The sequence below is a fragment of the Schistocerca americana genome, chromosome 6, assembly GCF_021461395.2.
Source record: "Schistocerca americana isolate TAMUIC-IGC-003095 chromosome 6, iqSchAmer2.1, whole genome shotgun sequence".
Classification (NCBI taxonomy): domain Eukaryota; kingdom Metazoa; phylum Arthropoda; class Insecta; order Orthoptera; family Acrididae; genus Schistocerca; species Schistocerca americana.
In genome coordinates this window covers 600,748,079-600,767,736 of record NC_060124.1, presented here as the reverse complement: position 1 = coordinate 600,767,736, position 19,658 = coordinate 600,748,079, and the positions used below count along the sequence as shown (strand labels likewise).

The 19,658-nt window shown below is 40.9% G+C and overlaps 1 protein-coding gene across 1 annotated transcript in view; it reads left to right on the top strand.

The window, feature by feature from the left end:
* LOC124620334 (uncharacterized serine-rich protein C215.13-like) overlaps nucleotides 1-19,658 on the top strand; it is a gene marked incomplete at its 5' end in the record, with an annotated part of 85,060 nt that overhangs the window by 45,437 nt on the left and 19,965 nt on the right. The window contains one exon of the mRNA XM_047147009.1: nucleotides 7,187-7,223. Coding sequence (XP_047002965.1) covers nucleotides 7,187-7,223 — 37 coding nt within the window. The remainder of the gene's footprint in view (nucleotides 1-7,186; nucleotides 7,224-19,658) is intronic.

Below are 19,658 nucleotides of genomic sequence, written 5' to 3'. Positions count from 1 at the left end.
ATCAACGTGCATGCTGTCTGTCATAAGAATTTGACTGTACAGTGTCTGCCACAAGGAGTGAAACTCTGAGGGCGAGGGCTCATTCCACATTAACTTATGCTGCCATAGACATTGCAAAAATATCTTAAATGTGATCACAGTGGAACTAATTCATCCAAAAGGACCAAAAATGTATGATGTGTCACACAGTAGTGCGGTTTTGTGAAGCTGTAGATATTAGGTGCTGGTTTGACATTGTTTACAATTTTAAAAGTGATCATCAGCTGGTTGCTAGAATAAACCTGAAGTTGTAATATCCTCATCATTATCAAGCAGAAAAAGTAGTTGTGTTTCTTGCACCACTCAGGGGGAATTTTTGAATAGTTTGGCACTGTTGCTGTATCATTTCCTTAGTGAACATCCACTTCTGATCAGTATCTTCAGGAGATATTGTTGGAGCTCAATTTCAGCCCTTACTGTATCACAACCTGAGATACAGTGGTCCATGTCGAAATGATTATTGAGAATGTTTGCTGCTTCACTCTGCTCACTCTCTTTGCGAGCTAATCATAATAGACACTGTGCTGCAACGAAGGGTTCACAAGTCATTGTGTATTCCTGAAATGAAGCAGATCTATCACTCCCCCACAATATTCATTGGAAAGTGTGATATTTAATTGCTACCAGAGCATGTCAATACATATTTTCCATGTCCACTGTGAAGGCAATGCATTGCATGTGGAAGTATAATCTTAAAGAGTACAAATTATATTTCATGTTTGGTCCTACCATTGGAAGACTGTTTAGTGACAAATTCGTGTTCAATTTGGCAAGTCAAACAAACATTAGTCTTGCTTTAGTAGTTGAGCTTGTTTTTTAAAGATAGCTGATGTGGCGTGTTATCTGTCATGCCTACTATTACCATATGTCTTAAATATTCATACTTCCTCGTAAACCCTGTGTAGCTTTTCACAAACTTGGATTATCTTGCTAGTGTCTGTTCAGTTTAAGAGAATCATTTTGATTCATTGTGGAAAGAATGGCATAACAAACTCAGCTCTTCCTGAAATGGAAGACGAACAATGAATCTATCTTTTGAATCTTCAGTTGTGTGTTCCAGGAAGTGAGAGTCACATCGCTGCTCTTCTTCTGTAATAAAGACATTGATACCTCACAACTAGGTTTGGAGCAGCTTTAAGGAAAAGAAATGGAATGTGGACTAGCATATTTTCTCCCTTGTTATTTTATGTAATAAACTTAATTACTCAATAAATTCACCAAAAAGAGCAGACTAATGGTTCCTGCCCAGAGGTCACGCTCTACCACAGCATGTGTCAAATGAGCAACTTCACTTCCCTAGAGCCACCACAGTGCGACTAGTGGGGGCAGCAGACAGCCAGTCAATCTGTGCGCCACATGATGATGGTGCGCCACCATGGCAAAATGCAAACATACCTCTGCTCTAGGCTCAGGGAAGTAGAACACATCATTTTCTGCTGACACATATCAATGGAAACAGTAATCTGCACAAATAAAGCTTCACACAATAAGGGCCAGGAAGTAGAAAATATGAATGACCGGCACAACTGACTAGCGATACAAATTAACACTCCTTAAAATTTGTATTATTCAGAGGCAAAGATTTCAGCAAGTGCTGATACATTAGCTCAAGCAAACACATGTACCGAGATTGATTTTCCTCCAACACAGATTGTGTTAGAGTAGGTTCCTTTCATGAGACAAACAATCAGTTTGCACACAATGTCCATATGTCTTCACGCAGGTTGCCACTATTGATCCTCATGTGATCCGGCTCAGTTTGCCCTCACCGATTCAAACTTCAGCGGCATCTCAGGACACACATGCACAATTACGCGTGTGCATCAATCAAAGATCTTAGCTTGCGAAACCCGGTCGAATCAATATTGTCAACCTAAGTAGTTAGTGATACCAGTAGAATGCTGTGCCACTGAGATTAGAGATACTGTGGTTCAGACATGATTTGATCCTTCTGTCATTCACAGTTTCTTCAAGAAAGTCAGTGTAAGTTTTCACAGAGCACAACACGAATGGCTACCTTGACAAAATTCTGTGCTCTACCATTTGGTACTGCTTTGACATACATAACCCAACACAGTTCTTTCTTGAAACACAGGATGATCAGTTCCTATGGAGATAGTCCTTACCTTCTGAATGTACAAACAAACTTCTGGTCCCAGCAATATGTCGATCTTGCAAGGTGACCAAAATTCTGAATCAACAATTTTTATACTCATCAAATTCAACACATTGGGATCGAGATGAGATGTCAGTTATCTTCAGGAACATCAAACAGACAGAAGGTATAATGAAGACGTCGACTTGAACAGAGATGCGCTGTTTTGTTTCTGGTATGTTTCCGTCTGTTCCTTGAATGGGTGCTCTACTTAGCCATTTGTGAAGTCAGAGGCACTATGCGCATGCATCAGATATAAATTGTGTCTGCAAGTCAGAAGCTGAGAGAGCATATGTTTTTCATGTGCCACTGCTATCTTATAACCATATTGTCATTGTTATAAGCAGCACTTCTATGCCAGGGATGACTTAAGTGAGCAATAACACAATGTACTTGATGGATAAACACCATTGTGTTTGTGTTTTATGTCACTAGGACAATCGTACCTTGTTCCATTTTGTGTGTTTTATTTCTGTGTGGTGTCATTTTTGACAAGCATGACAGCATACAGATGTGCAACTAGAAGTGCTACGAACACCCTTAAAGCAATTGGGGAAACAATTTGTTGTGCATCACATTAGGTTTTTTGTTCACTACACACACCTTGCCTGAATTTTCTGAACTTCTGCAAAATATGAAGCAAGTGGCACATGAAAAATGCAGCACTAGCAGGGATTAGATTCATCTCAGATGCCCCATGTGCTTGGCGTTGAAGGCGGTCTGCTGTTCATTCCCATATGTGCTGTGCCATATTGGTCTGTAGCCTTCACGATTTCAGATTTGCTTTTATTGTAGAGAAAAACCTATCTCTTTCCTAATGTCGGAAAGCTTTTGAAACTCCGGTGGGATTTAAAATCTGTTCTTACAGACTGGTCAACATTTTCTACAGATAAATGAGATATAATTATGTCTTGCAAGGATACAAATAGTTGTAATGCCATCAGCTCATGAACTTTGCTCGAAGTAGTCCCTGAAGTTTACTTGCACCTTTCCAGTCACTAAAGGGAGCACCAATAGGTTTTTCAGATGTGCTGACAGAATCAATCTAGTATTATTCTATGTATTGCATACCGTATCAAAAGCTGCATTAAAATTAGTGCTAGTCACCGGAAGATGGGTGATCATATTGTGAGCAGCACATATTACTGAACTAAGCAAATGGTTATTTAGCAGTGTCCTATAATTCCTCATTATTAACCAGAAGACTCATAAATGTACAAAAATGCCTGAACTGCTTTACATAACGTTTGAATGATGGCAGTTTTATGATGGGCAACTTGATGGTACATTCTGATGCAGTAAAGTCAGATCCCTCACTGGGGTCTCACAGTTGTTTATTGACTTCACACGTGGTGCACATGGGGCAATACAGCCAGTTCTTCTTTACTGGCTGAATTTGTCACCCTGCTCTCCTATCCTTGTTTATTCCCTGTTGCCCCCTCCTTACCCTTTCTCAGTGTTCTGATTCAAATTGACATGGCTATCCACCTGCTTTCTTGTACTGTTTACAATTTTGTTCCTTCTTCCTGTTCATTCATCTTTTTGGTGTTTAGGTCCCCACTTGAGGTTTGACCTCCACTTCAAAATTTCCTGTTTTTTACTGTGAGCCACATGGGGAACAGCTCCCTCCCTGGCATCTGTGGTGTGGATTCCTCCCCCCTCCCCCCCTTCTCCGTCATTCCCTCGCCCTTCCACACTCTAGCCTCCTTCCACCCTCTAGTCCCCTTCCACCCTCCTAAGTCACCAGAGGGATGAGGCTATTATGTACCGATATGGATGAGCCCCCTGAAAACACAGGGATCACACTCCTGATACCTGACCTCTTGACTCTCCATGTATGGCAAGTTGTGTTTGCTTGCCTTCTCGGAGCATTGGAACCCCCGGCAGTGGCTGCCATACCAAATGGCCCTCGCTGTGGCTCAGTGGCACCCTTGTGGAGAGACCCTGGTCAGAGTGGGTGGTATTCGTGGGATGCTAGACACATGAAGTGTATTTAGATGCAAAGTTCTTTCTGATCTCAGAAGGAAATTTCTATGAATTGTGAACAATTATTGAATGCAACTTCATATTACACAGCAACTTTTCCTTCCCTGACTACACCATTGGAGTAGGGCCAGGCTTCCCTACCTTTTTTTCACATTTGATAGAGTGATGCTTCTGTCAACGACCAGTAAGACAACACATTCTGAACACAATGCACTGTTACCAATGTGATCATTATGACCACACACGCAGCCAACTGTGTAACCTGGCTGTCACCTCTTCCCTGCTGCAAAAGTTGTAATGGTGACCATGCCACCTCCTCCTGAGATTGTCTCGTGTACCTCGATGATCGGGTGTCCAGGAAATATGGGACTAGGAAGTAAGCCTGTGTTCCACCATCAGGCAGTTACAGTACTGTTCTTGCTACATCTCAGTTCATGAAGGACATGGACATCCAGACACGTGATGAGAAATACAGCACTGTGGTTGTAAAATCACCCAGTGTCGTAGTAGCAGCCCCGTCTCCCCCCCGTCTCCCCCCCGTCTCCCCCCCCCCCCCGTCTACCTTCCCGTCTCCCCCCCGTCTCCCCCCCGTCTCCCCCCCGTCTCCCCCCCCGTCTCCCCCCCGTCTCCCCCCCGTCTCCCCCCCGTCTCCCCCCCGTCTCCCCCCCGTCTCCCCCCCGTCTCCCCCCCGTCTCCCCCCCGTCTCCCCCCCGTCTCCCCCCCGTCTCCCCCCCGTCTCCCCCCCGTCTCCCCCCCGTCTCCCCCCCGTCTCCCCCCCGTCTCCCCCCCGTCTCCCCCCCGTCTCCCCCCCGTCTCCCCCCCGTCTCCCCCCCGTCTCCCCCCCGTCTCCCCCCCGTCTCCCCCCCGTCTCCCCCCCGTCTCCCCCCCGTCTCCCCCCCGTCTCCCCCCCGTCTCCCCCCCGTCCCCCAAACAAGCCACAAACTTTTGCCTCGCAGGAGAAAGTCATCTGCTACACAACTGACAGGCCAGGAAGGATAAAAGGAACACTCCCATGAAAACTTTCCATGTTCCTCCAAACATCAAACATCTGAGTCTTCCTCTACCAACAAGAAAGGCAAACGATCTGCTTCTTTATCAGCTCGGAGATCCTCCTTGGTGGTGTCATGACATGATATCCTTGGCTGACTCACCTCCTTGTTGCCGGTATGCACCTCCAGCAATTTTTCTGCTCTGGATTCCAAGGACAGACAGAATAGACAGAATGAGCATGCTGACACCTCTGTAGACCTCATAGAGGCAGATTCACCAGCCTCTGTGACCTGCACCAGTGAGCCTTCGAAAGCTGCCACTCAATAGCCACTGAGGTGATACCCCTCCATTTTGTCCCTTTTCCACTTTCCTAATCGTGGCACTCTTCCAGTGGAATTTTTGTGGCCTTTGATCCAACAAAGAGGAATTATGGCTGCTCTTGGAATCATAGTCTCTACTTGTTCTCTGCTTCCAGGAAACAAAATTGCATACTCACGACCTGCGTTGAACTCTCTCGTTTATTTCCAGTCTGCTTTGACATCTGCCCAATCTCACACCATCACCGAGGGACAGATTCTATGTCATGCAGTGGAGTCATGCTGATTATTAAGGATGAAGTTCATAGTCTTCCTGACTACCCAACTTCAAGCTAATCCTGTGTGCCTTTTACTTCCTCACCTCGACTTTTCCATTTCTACTGTTTACATCCCTAAGTCACTGGACAGTCAGCTTCCAGCTTACTGGCCAACTCCCTCACCCGTTTCTGCTGCTCCCCTTGGGACTCTCCCAGAATCTATCAGAAAGGTGCCCTCTTCATTGTCCTCCTGTCACCCTAACCTCATTTGGCCTACTGTGGGAGTACCCACATTCCTTTCACACTCCATGCACTCCTACCCCCATCTGGACCTCTCCTGCACTGCCGAATTTGCCCTGATGATGATCTCATCATTATGTATGGTACAAAATCAAGCGACCATTTCCCATTTGTATCCATTTTCGGTCTCCCACCTCACCTACATGCACACCCAAATGACATCTTTCTAAGGATGATGAGAGATTTAATGCTCCCTGGCACCCTTGGAGAAACAGTATTTCCCCAGTTATAAATGTAATCATTACTGCCAACAATGTTCCATTCTTGCACCTCAACTTTACCGTGCAATGTAACAGTCCCTCAGTTGACTGAGCCATGTTGGGACTCAACTCACATGCAGAGATGTGCTCTCCATGTTTTTAACCATCATTCTATGATGACAAACAATGTTCATTATAAACAATTGCACACACAGTGTCGTCGCACCCTTCAGGATAGCAAAAAAACTGGCTGGATTTAATTTACTAGTTCTTTTAACAGTTCCACTCCCCTTCTGTTGTTGTGGACCAACCTTAGATAGCTCTCTGGCACCAAGACCCTTCCACAAATTCCTGTCCTGATAGCAGCAGATGCAGCCTTGACAGACCCAATCACTATCTCCATGATCTGTGATTTTATAATTGTCTGTTATTCATTTCCCTTTCCGTGATCCTTTTGACTACTACACCAGGTCATAGTTGAAGGGTGTTTGATCCAGCAAACTATGTTGTACCTCTGTGTTGGTCTCTGGCAGTATCCTTACAGCAGCCTTTAAACATCCAGCAGTTATGGTCTGCATTCCCACCCTGTCGACTTGCATTTTGTGGTCATCTTTGTCCTACTCTGTGACCGTGGCTGTCTGTGGCAGCTAGCAGCTCTAGTGAATTCATAGTGTTAAGTTCAATTAAAATTCAATTATTTTGTCATTCTTAACTTGGATCATTATGCTGTTTTCATCACTCTCACATTAATAAAATTCCACATATATCCACTTGTCACTGCAACTTATTCGTAATTTCTATCAATATTTAATTTACCAACTTACTAACACTTAGATGAGCAAGTGCAGTGAGATGACATACCACTGCCACATTTCAAGGTGTTTGATTTACACTTTAATTAAGTTGATGTAATGTTATTCAGGCTTTTAATTTTTTTTCCAGGAGCCACAAGAGGTGCAGGCAGAGGAGGTAGCAGCAGGTGAGATTTTCCCTTTCTTCAGTAGCTTAATTACACATTAAAGTTATCACTTTAATGTTGTCTTGTGTGGCACACATTTTTTCATCTTTTTCTTTCACATTAATTCTTCATTGGTGGTGTGCTAGAGTACATCAGTGAAACAGTTGTTCAGAATTTTATGCTTGAACCTGACACTGGATATTAATTACGTAGTACATAATTCATACTGAAAATTGACAGTGCCTTTGTAACTACAAGAGATTAATCACAAATGTGCAGTTGTGTTTCAAATGTGTACTGTGGTAGATTGTGTGGAAAATGTGATTAAAAAGAAAGAAAACAAAGTTTTAAGTACCAAATTTACATTTAAAAATAAGTCATTGTAAAGGTTAGAAAAGTGAATAACCAAAGTGAGGGTTGTAGGAACATAGAGTATAATGCCTGGAGGGTTGTCACCTTCACAATTTGGAAAAACTGGTGTTTGTTGGCATGATCTGTATGTCTCAGGCAGTGAAGCAGTCATTGAAATGAATGATGTCGTGTTGGGCAGCCTGCAAACTTGTTTCTTGCCCTGTTTGTAGGTGGCCCCTACGTGGACAGACAGCTTGTTTGTTGTCATGCCATCATAGAATGCAGCACAATGGTTGCAACTTAGCTTATATATCATGTGAGTGGTTTCACAGGTAGTCCTGCCCTTGATGGGATAGCTGGTGAATGGGACCGGACTGGAGCAGTACGTGGTGGTGCTGGTGGTGGTGGTGGTGGTAGGATGTATGGGACAGGTCTTGCATCTAGGTCTGTTACATGGATATGAGTGATGGGGTAATGGGTTGAAAATCCTTCCTAAACACTCATATCATTCAGGTTCACTGAAGACATCTTTGTGATCTGCATCGAGATTGAAGACACCCTATTCACATCCCACCCAACCTCAACAGCTTCTCCCCCTTTGCGTCACCCGGACTTTCTCAAGCCAACAAGCCACCTTCATAGAAGTTGACATCTACTTCAAAGATGGCTTCTTCACTGCTTCTGTCCATATCAAACCTACTAACCACAAGTGATGAGTCCATTTTGACAACTGCCACCTATTCCATACCAAGAAGTTCCTTCCATACAGCCTATCCACCCACAGTTCTCACATCTACAGGGATGAACATTGCTCCTTGAAATAAACTGGGGGTCTCAATAAAGTATACCAAAAGAAATCTCCTGTGCCTTATATTTGCAGTCTCCAACAACCCTCCAAGTCTCTCTGCCTGACTACAGGGTAGCATTCCCCTCATAATTATGTACCAACCACAACTGAATTACATTCTCCACTAAGGTTTGACTACCCGTCATTGTGTTCCGAAATTTGAAATGCCATGCCTACTATCCATCCCACCTCACCCACAGTGGTATTGCTCTGTCCACCAAACTTATATATAATTGGCAATTTGAACACAATGCCTGCTCCCAACCCATTACATCATGGCTCATATCCCTATAACAGAACTAAATGCAAGACCTGTCCCATAATTCCTTCCACCGTCACCTACTCCAATCATGTAACATACATCACCTACCCACCAAAGGCATGGTTTCCTGTGAAACCAGTCAAGTGATTTACAAAGTAAACTGCAACCACTGTACAGCTTTCTGCATGGGACTGACAAGTAATAAGCTGTCCGTCTTCAGGAATGACCACTGACAAACTGTGGCCAGTAAACAAGTGGACCACCCTGTTGCTGAACATACTGTCGAACTTGAAATCATTCATTTCAATGACTGCTTGACTGCCTGTGCCATTATGGATCCTTCTCACCAACCCCAGCTTTTCTGAACTGCAGAAGTAGGAACCCTGCCTGCAGTATATCCTTTGTTCCCATAACCCTCCCAGCCTCAACCTTGCGTAGTCAGTTTCCTCACCCATTCAGGCCCTTCCCTGTCTCCATAGAAGAAATGTTTTCACACATGTGGAGAGAATGGCTGATAATAAGTATCCAAAGATAATGTATGTACAGTATCCCTGTCCCTTTGCTCATAAAATATTTCCCATTAAGAAATTCACTACAGTCTTTTCCCCAGAACAATCTGTTTGTATTCCTGCCTCACCTCTCTACAGGGAGTCTCGCAGGGAACTGCCGTCTACCACCACACTCATGGTCATATGTCCCACCTATTGTTGATGATCCATGCACAAGGAAAGAAATGTTGCTCAGTTAGGCATAATATTAGAACTTTGTTGCGACACAGAAGGCACATGATAAAGTTGTGCAAGTGAAGCAGCTTCCTAGTGCAAGCAACATAAAAATAGTTCTTATATTCTCTAAGGTTGTCACTAATATGAGAATCATTCTTTAAGGTGTTAGGTGAGCACTGCAAAGTTGCACTGTTGATATCCTAGATTCCTATGTTGTTGTTGCGCTCAGAGGAAAAGTTTTCTATACAGCAGCAAAAAATATAACAACTGACATTCTCATGGAGGCAATGGCAGTGTTATCAAGGAGGCACAGACCAGGCAGAATAATACAGGAATCGGGCCACATCATCATTGAAGAAGAATGGTGAGGTGGAATGACACAGAGATAAAGGCTACCCAACGGAACACAAGACACTGGTAATAAGTTTCCAGAGACAAAGAAGTAACAAAAATAGCACAGGAAGAGAGATGTCCCTCAGTAGCCAAGTGGAATAGAGCTTCATTGCAACACAGTTTGTGTGTAACAACATGAAGCTAATGAAACAGATTTCTAGTAAAAGCAAGGTAGAGAATGCACTGTTCCACTGAAAGATATTTGCTCCTATGATAACTATTCTTGAATCTCCAGTTCAGCCCTCAGTGTGTAACAATTGAGAAGCACTGCTGTAGGCACCTAAAGTGTAGGTTGCACTGGTGATACCAATATTGAGGGCTGCATTCTTATTAAAATAGCCATGGCACTCCAAAGTAGATAGTTGATGTAGAGTTTGTGACTTGGGTTGGCTGGTAAGCCACTGTGCTGTGATCAATGAAGGCTCTGCAGTGCAGGAGTACTGGAAAATTGTCCAGTGTTATGGGCCCCTGTACACAAACTATGCAGTGGCTGACATGGGTAAGATGAGCTGCACTGAGTTTGTTTTAGACCTCTTAACATGCCAGCAACAGAAGCCCTCTGTTGAATTTCACAAGACGGCATTGTAAGGTACCATCCAGATGGTACACCACCCACTTCCACCTCATTCCTATTATGTCTCCTACTCCATCCTGTTGCCATACCCATCAAAGTTCTTCCCTCCTCAGCTCTATGAAGAAAGCACCTGAGAAATACCCCACATCATCTGCCGTGCCTTCTTGTGGCTGTATGTACCCATCTGTAAGTAAATAAAGAAGGGTTGCATTGTATTTGTTTGATGTGGCTGTTTGACTGCACTAACAGGAAACTGTGGTAAGTGATAAACAAATTTTTCTATTACTTTGTGTGGGGTACCCCTGAGAAAAATTCATGGTAATTTGAAATTTGGGGGTGAAATTTTCTGCAAGTAACTAAGTGCTCTCATTGTAAAATACTTGATGAATATAATGTTTGCATATGCCTGCAGTGAGTGAGGCTTCGTATACAGTCATACACACAGTTCCAAACTGTTACACATGCCACAGTGAATTAATCCTGTAAAATAAAGTTGTATGTTTCAATAAGCACGTTACTACAGGAATGTAAAATGTGGTCAATGATTATGTGAAATATTGACAGTAAAAATGTATTTGCCCCTGGCAGTCTTCATATAGCAGCCACCAACTGGAATAAAGTTTTGACTTTCTGGGACTCGGTTAGTAATGTTCTCTGTTGTACATAATTGAGTAGACAAGATGCTCAGTTATTCACTGATCAATAGGCACTCTAAAAGATTGAAATAATTCTGTTCTTTATCATGTCACATTGTAACATTCTTAGTTAATCACATGTTTGTTTTACCTTGGCAGATAAAGTAGTTTTTATATTAACACACAATTTCTTTTCTTGTCAATCAGGCCTCGTTGAGGAGCAAGGCCCGCCTCCTATTGCTCAGGTGAGTGAAAGTAGAGGGTAGCACCCGTGAGAATGGCAGGGTTCAGGTGAGTTTCACCAGTAGCAAAACAAGGTGTCCACAAATTTCATCAGCCCAGGGTTTTCAGCCCTTCTGTGAGCTGCCCTTCACAACACCATTTTAATTAATCAACTTCTTTCTGTGTATCCCATTCATCTCCACTTCATTCTCATTGTTTTTTGCACTCCACTCCTTCCTGGCCCCACAACCTTTGCAACTTCATTTACACTGTTAACTGAAATGTTATCTCAAGTCCATTATCACAATAAAATTGTCTACTAAACAATCCAGAAAATTTCTCAAACAATATTTACATAATAATGACAGCTCAACTTCATGTTTGTGTCCTGATGTAATGGCAGTTGTCACTGTGCTAGCAGATGTAGAGGATAGGTACATCAGTGAACCACAATGAGGTAGCATGGAATAAACAACTCAAATCAGCAGGTACGGTGAAGCCTCATAAAGCAACTATTGTTGTCCCAGTCTGTGGAAATTCTTCATACTTCTGCAACAGAGTTCATCCACAAGAGAAAAAATTCCTGAAGTGAATAAAAGTGTAAACCCATTATATGAACTATAAGATGACATTATTGCTGCAGCCATCATTCATCGGTACTATAGACATTGCGAAATATGTAACTGTACCCAAGTGATAGGTTACACCACAGTAGGTATGATATCTACAGTTGTCTAAAATATTTAGATATTGCAATTACACATCAAGTACCTTTCTAAAATGATAGCAGAGTCACTCTTCTTGCTGTTATCATAGCCAGACGAAGTTCAAAAAATCTTCATAGAATATTTTTGTGGCTGTTAAATAGATAACTTGTGCACTTCATAGAGAGGTCTTCTTGTCTCTGGGTGTCAAGACTTTAACACATGTAGCTTAGTAATTCAATAAAACTAACTTCGTGTTTGGTATCTCATGTACCACAGATTGTGCTGAGTGAAGTAAAAGTAAGTGTGTATCTACTTTTGCTTTTTGGGATTTGCTTCCAGTAATATTCAGATAGGTCTCTAACACATGAAATAGAATCAAATGAAAATCTTTCAATAGTCATCCAAATCTTGTACTGACTTCTGTATGCTGATAGGTGTCCCTCGTGCAATGACTATACAATAAACGTGCCTGCTGTCTGTCATAAGAATTTGACTGTACAGTGTCTGCCACAAGGAGTGGAACTCTGAGGGCAAAGGCTCATTCCACATTAACTTATGCTGCCATAGACATGCAAAAATATCTTAAATGTGATCACAGTGGAACTAATTCATCCAAAAGGACCAAAAATGTTTGATGTGTCACACAGTAGTGTGTGTTTTGTGAAGCTGTGGATATTAGGTGCTGGTTTGACATTGTTTACAATTTTAAAATGGTCATCAGCTGGTTGCTAGAATAAACCTGAAGTTGTAATATCCTCATCACTATCAAGCAGTAAAAGTAGTTGTGTTTCTTGCACCACTGAGGGGATATTTTTGAATAGTTTGGCACTGTTGTTGTACCATTTTCATAGTGAACATCCACTTCTGACCAATATCTTCAAGAGATATTGTTGGAGCTCAGTTTCAGCCCTTACTGTATCACAACCTGAGATACAGTGGTCCATATAGAAATGATTAGTGAGAATGTTTGCTGCTTCACTCTGCTCACTCTCTTCACAAGCTAATTGTAATAGACACTGTGCTGCAAGGGAGGGGGCACAAATCATTGTGTATGTGATTTTCTTTCATTGGTATTCCTGAGGTGGTGCAGATCTATCAATCATTCACAATATTCATTGGAATGTGGGATCTTCAATTACTACCAGAACCTGTCTATACATATTCTCCATGTCTACTGTGAAGGCAATGTGTTGCATGTGGGAGCATAATCTTATGGAGTGCAAATAATATTTCATGGCTGGTCCTACCATTGTAAGACTATTGTGTGACAAATTCGTATTCCATTTGGCAACACAATCAAACACTACTCTTGCTTTGGTAGTTGAGTTGGCTTTTTTAAGAACAGCTGATGTGGCATGTAATATTAAATGGCATGTGTCATGACTAATATTACCATATGTCTTAAATATTCATACTTCCTCATAAACTCGGTGTAGCTTTCCACAAACTTTGATTATCTTGCTAGTTTCTGTTCAGTTTAAGAAAAGAATTTTACTGCATTGTGGAAGGAATTGCATAACAAACTCGGCTGTTCCTGAAATGGAAGACGAACATTTAATATATCTGTTGAATCTTTAATTGTGTGTTCCAGGAATTGTGAACCACATTGCTGCTCTTCTTCTGTCATAAAGACATTGATACCTCATAACTTGGGTTGGAACAGCTTTAAGGAAAAGAAATGGAATGTGGACTCACATATTTTGTCACTTGTTATTTTATGTAATACACTTCATTACTTACAAACATTATTATTATTATTATTATTATTATTATTATTATTATTACCTTCACTTTCTCAGACGTTAAGTCCGGTTAAAAATGGAGTGACGCAGACCTTGATCAAGCGTCACTTCCTTTTAACTGTACGGTATGTGTTATGTTGTATTTAGGAACTTTCGGGTAATTGAACATGTATCAATAATTACGGATTTCTGTAGTTGTATATATATGTTTGGATGTAGCTGTATTGCATTGATGTACTGGTGTATATTGTGTGGTATGACTCTTGTAGTTGATAGTATAATTGGTATGATGTCAACTTTATCCTGATGCCACATGTCTTTGACTTCCTCAGCCAGTTGGATGTATTTTTCAATTTTTTCTCCTGTTTTCTTTTGTATATTTGTTGGATTAGGTATGGATATTTCGATTAGTTGTGTTAATTCCTTCTTTTTATTGGTGTGTATGATGTCAGGTTTGTTATGTGGCGTTGTTTTATCTGTTATAATGGTTCTGTTCCAGTATAATTTGTATTCATCATTCTCCAGTATATTTGGTGGTGTATACTTGTATGTAGGAACGTGTTGTTTTAAAGGTTTATGTTGTAAGGCAAGCTGTTGATGTATTATTTTTGCGACATTGTCATGTCTTCTGGGGTATTCTGTATTTGCTAGTATTGTACATCCGCTTGTGATGTGATCTACTGTTTCTATTTGTTGTTTACAAAGTCTGCATTTATCCGTTGTGGTATTGGGATCTTTAATAATATGCTTGCTGTAATACCTGGTGTTTATTGTTTGATCCTGTATTGCAATCATGAATCCTTCTGTCTCACTGTATATATTGCCTTTTCTTAGCCATATGTTGGATGCGTCTTGATCGATGTGTGGCTGTGTTAGATGATACGGGTGCTTGCCATGAAGTGTTTTCTTTTTCCAATTTACTTTCTTCGTATCTGTTGATGTTATGTGATCTAAAGGGTTGTAGAAGTGGTTATGAAATTGCAGTGGTGTAGCCGATGTATTTATATGAGTGATTGCCTTGCGTATTTTGCTTGTTTCTGCTCGTTCTAGAAAGAATTTTCTTAAATTGTCTACCTGTCCATAATGTAGGTTTTTTGTTGATAAATCCCCTTCCTCCTTCCTTTCTGCTTAATGTGAATCTTTCTGTTGCTGAATGTATGTGATGTATTCTATATTTGTGGCATTGTGATCGTGTAAGTGTATTGAGTGCTTCTAGGTCTGTGTTACTCCATTTCACTACTCCAAATGTGTAGGTCAATATTGGTATGGCATAAGTATTTATAGCTTTTGTCTTGTTTCTTACTGTCAATTCTGTTTTCAGTATTTTTGTTAGTCTTTGTCTATATTTTTCTTTTAGTTCTTCTTTAATATTTGTATTATCTATTCCTATTTTTTGTCTGTATCCTAGATATTTATAGGCATCCGTTTTTTCCATCACTTCTATGGAGTCACTGTGGTTATTCAATATGTAATCTTCTTGTTTAGTGTGTTTTCCCTTGACTATGCTACTTTTCTTACATTTGTCTGTTCCAAAAGCCATACTTATATCATTGCTGAATCCTTCTGTTATCTTTAGTAATTGGTTGAGTTGTTGATTTGTTACTGCCAGTAGTTTTAGATCATCCATGTATAGCAAATGTGTGATTTTGTGTGGGTATGTTCCAGTAATATTGTATCCATAATTAGTATTATTTAGCATGTTGGATAGTGGGTTCAGAGCAAGGCAGAACCAGAAAGGACATAATGATTCTCCTTGGTATATTCCACGCTTAAACTGTATTGGCTGTGATGTGATATTATTTGAATTTGTTTGGATATTAAGTGTGGTTTTCCAATTTTTCATTACTATGTTTAGGAACTGTATCAATTTACGATCTACTTTGTATATTTCCAATATTTGTAGTAACCATGAGTGGGGTACACTATCAAAAGCTTTTTGGTAATCAATGTATGCGTAGTGTAGCGACCTTTGTTTAGTTTTAGCTTGATATGTCACCTCTGTATCTATTATCAGTTGCTCTTTACATCCTCGTGCTCCTTTGCAACAGCCTTTTTGTTCTTCATTTATAATTTTGTTCTGTGTTGTATGTGTCATTAATTTCTGTTTAATGACTGAATTTAATATTTTGTATATTGTTGGTAGGCATGTTATGGGGCGATATTTAGCTGGGTTCGCTGTGTCTGCTTGATCTTTAGGTTTCAGATATGTTATTCCGTGTGTAAGTGTATCAGGGAATGTGTATGGGTCTGCAATGTAACTGTTAAATAATTTATATATAAAAACAAAGATGAGGTGACTTACCGAACAAAAGTGCTGGCAGGTCGATAGACACACAAACAAACACAAACATACACACAAAATTCAAGCTTTCGCAACAAACTGTTGCCTCATCAGGAAAGAGGGAAGGAGAGGGGAAGACGAAAGGAAGTGGGTTTTAAGGGAGAGGGTAAGGAGTCATTCCAATCCCGGGAGCGGAAAGACTTACCTTAGGGGGAAAAAAGGACAGGTATACACTCGCACACACGCACATATCCATCCACACATACAGACACAAGCAGACATATTGTCTTTAAATATGTCTGCTTGTGTCTGTATGTGTGGATGGATATGTGCGTGTGTGCGAGTGTATACCTGTCCTTTTTTCCCCCTAAGGTAAGTCTTTCCACTCCCGGGATTGGAATGACTCCTTATCCTCTCCCTTAAAACCCACTTCCTTTCGTCTTCCCCTCTCCTTCCCTCTTTCCTGATGAGGCAACAGTTTGTTGCGAAAGCTTGAATTTTGTGTGTATGTTTGTGTTTGTTTGTGTGTCTATCGACCTGCCAGCGCTTTTGTTCGGTAAGTCACCTCATCTTTGTTTTTATATATAATTTTTCCCACGTGGGATGTTTCCTTCCATTATATTGATATTGTTAAATAATTTAGTTAGATGTGAATGTGTTGAGGTGAACTTCTTTAACCAGAAATTTGCTATTTTATCATTTCCAGGGGCTTTCCAATTGTGAGTAGAATTAATTGCTTGGGTGACTTCATGTTGCAAAATTATCACTTCAGGCATTTGTGGTATCATCTTGTGTGTGTCTGTTTCTGCTTGTATCCATCGTGCATGCCTGTTATGTTGTACCGGGTTTGACCATATGTTGCTCCAGAAGTGTTCCATGTCTGTTATGTTTGGTGGATTGTCTATTTTAATGTGTGTGTTATCTATTGTCTGGTAAAATTTCTTTTGGTTTGTGTTGAATGTTTGGTTTTGTTTCCTTCTATTTTCACTTTTTTTTTATCTTCTGAGTCGTTTGGCTAATGCTTGTAATTTCTGCTTCTTTTCGTCTAATTGCTCTGTCGCTTCTTGTTGTGAGATTTTACCTAACCTTTTTCGTTTTTTTTCCGAGATTTCATTTCTTATAAATTGTGTTAGCTGTCCGATGTCTTTTCTCAGATTTTCTATTTTGATCTGTAGCCTGTGTTGCCATGCTGGTTTTGTGGGTTTCTTCTGTGTGTTGGTTGGTTCTGATCTCTGCCTAGTGTGTATATTTAGTGTCATGAGTGCTCCTATATAAACCAGTAGTTGTAACTCTTCCATAGTTGTGTTCACATTTATTTTGTTGTGTATGATTGTGTTGATACTTCTTATTGTTGTTTCGACTTGTGGGTTATTTGGTGGTCTATGCAAGAATGGTCTAATGATGCATTATTATTATTATTATTATTATTATTATTATTATTACTACTATTATTACTACAAATTAATAAATTTCTTACAGTCACGATACTCACAGTCAAAACTTGAACAGGCTTAATTAATTAGAACCCATATTTTGTCAAATGTGCCATTGCAAACGGGGCAGGAAATTGGAAGTACACAGGTCACAAAACAAAGAAAGGTCACACCAATTGGGCAGGTTCAACAAAAATATTATCAGTCAAATGAATTACATTGAAAGACATTAAATGTGCTGATAACGTGCAGCTTTTGTAACTGTTAGACTCCTGAATAACATTCATCCAAATTCAGGAAGATTCGCAAGTCACACCACTGATTGTAGCTGTTGGAAGGCCTCTTAGCAATGTTTAACACTTTACAAAAAGGAAGAACAACCCTTAAGCAGTAACCCATGCATTGCAAACAAACATTAAAAATGACCTTTAATAAATATACAACTGTTCAAATTTCAGAACAAACAGAGAGCTACAGCAGAGAGCTATCAGAGTCAACAAGAAACAAGCAGCCAAATTTCCCAAGTGGAGTTAATTAATGACTATGCACCAGGGTAACGATTGACAGTTTATACTTTTAACTAGCATGGTTTAAACTTAACGTGTAGTTTACCGAGTAAGGTGGCGCAGTGGTTAGACACTGGACTCGCATTCGGGAGGACGACGGTTCAATTCCGCATCCGGCCATCCTGATTTAGGTTTTCCGCGATTTCCCTATATCACTCCAGGCAAATGCCAGGATGGTTCCTCTGAAAGGGCATGGCTGACTTCCTTCCTCATCTTTCCCTAATCCGATGAGACCGATGACCACACTGTCTGGTCTCCATCCCCAAGCAACCAATGAACGAACCAACTTAATGTGTTCAGATTTAGTAGTAAGAGATAAAGGTTTAAGCGAGTAGTTAAAGGTGTAATGAGGAGGAACCTCAGGCTTGGAAAATGTGCCTTAATCTCCCGATCTCAATAAATTCACCAAAACAAGCAGACTACTGGTTCCTGCCCAGAGGTGACACTCCACCATGTCACATGTTAAATGAGCAACGTCACTTCCCTCGTCCCACAAAGGTGCGACTGGCAGGGGCATCAGACTGCCAGTCTATATGGGTGCCATGTGATGATGGAAGTGCCGCCATGGAAATATGCAAACACACCTCTACTCTGGGCCCAGGGCACTGAAACACATCATTTTCTGCTGACACACATCAATGGGAACAGTAATCTGCACAAATACAGCTTCATACAATAAAGGCCAGAAAGTAGAAAATGTGAACGTATGGCACAACTGACTAGAGATACAATTTAATACTCCTTAAAATTTGTATTATTCAGAAGCAAAAATATCAGCACTTGTTGATACATTAGCTGAAGCGTACACATGTACCGAGATTGCTTTGCCTCCGACACAGTATACTCTTACACTTTCATGATGCATGACCCGGAACACAAATTACAATTAATAACATTGACGGATGGTCATGCACTGAAACACTCATAGGTGCATTAATATTACAGATGCAATTCCAGATAATACAGACATGACCTAACTCAAATATAACATAGCAACTCGAAACTTGACTCAGTTGCGAAGGAGCAGTGCCTTGCAGGATTCCAGCCAGGGTATTATTGCATCTTACCCCCACATCCCATGAGTCATGGACCTTGACATTGCTGGGGAGGCTTGCGTGCCTCAATGATACAGATAGCCATACCGTAGGAGCAACCAAAATGGAGGGATATCTGTTGAGAGGCCAGTCAAACGTGTGGTTCCTGAAGAGGGGCAACTGCCTTATCAGTAGTTGCAGGGGCAACAGTCTGGATGATTGACTGACCTGGCCTTGTAACACTAACCAAAGTGGCCTTACTGTGCTGGTGCTGGTTTTGCACATGACTGAAAGCAAGGGGAAATTACAGCCGTAATTTTTCCCGAGGGCATGCAGCTTTACTGTATGATTAAATGATGATGGCGTACTCTTGGGTAAAATATTCCAGAGGTAAAATAGTCCCCCATTTCTATCTCAGGTCAGGGACTACTCAAGAAGATGTTGTTATCAGTAGAAAGAAAACTGGCATTCTATGGATCGGAGCATGGAATGTCAGATCCCTTAGTCGGGCGTGTAAGTTAGAAAATTTATAAAGGGAAATGGATAGGTTAGACTTAGATATAGTGGGAATTAGTGAAGTTCAGTGGCAGGAGGGACAAGACTTTTGGCCAGGTGAATACAGGGTTATAAATACAAAATCAAATATAGGTAATGCAGGAGTAAGTTTAATAATGAATAAAAAGA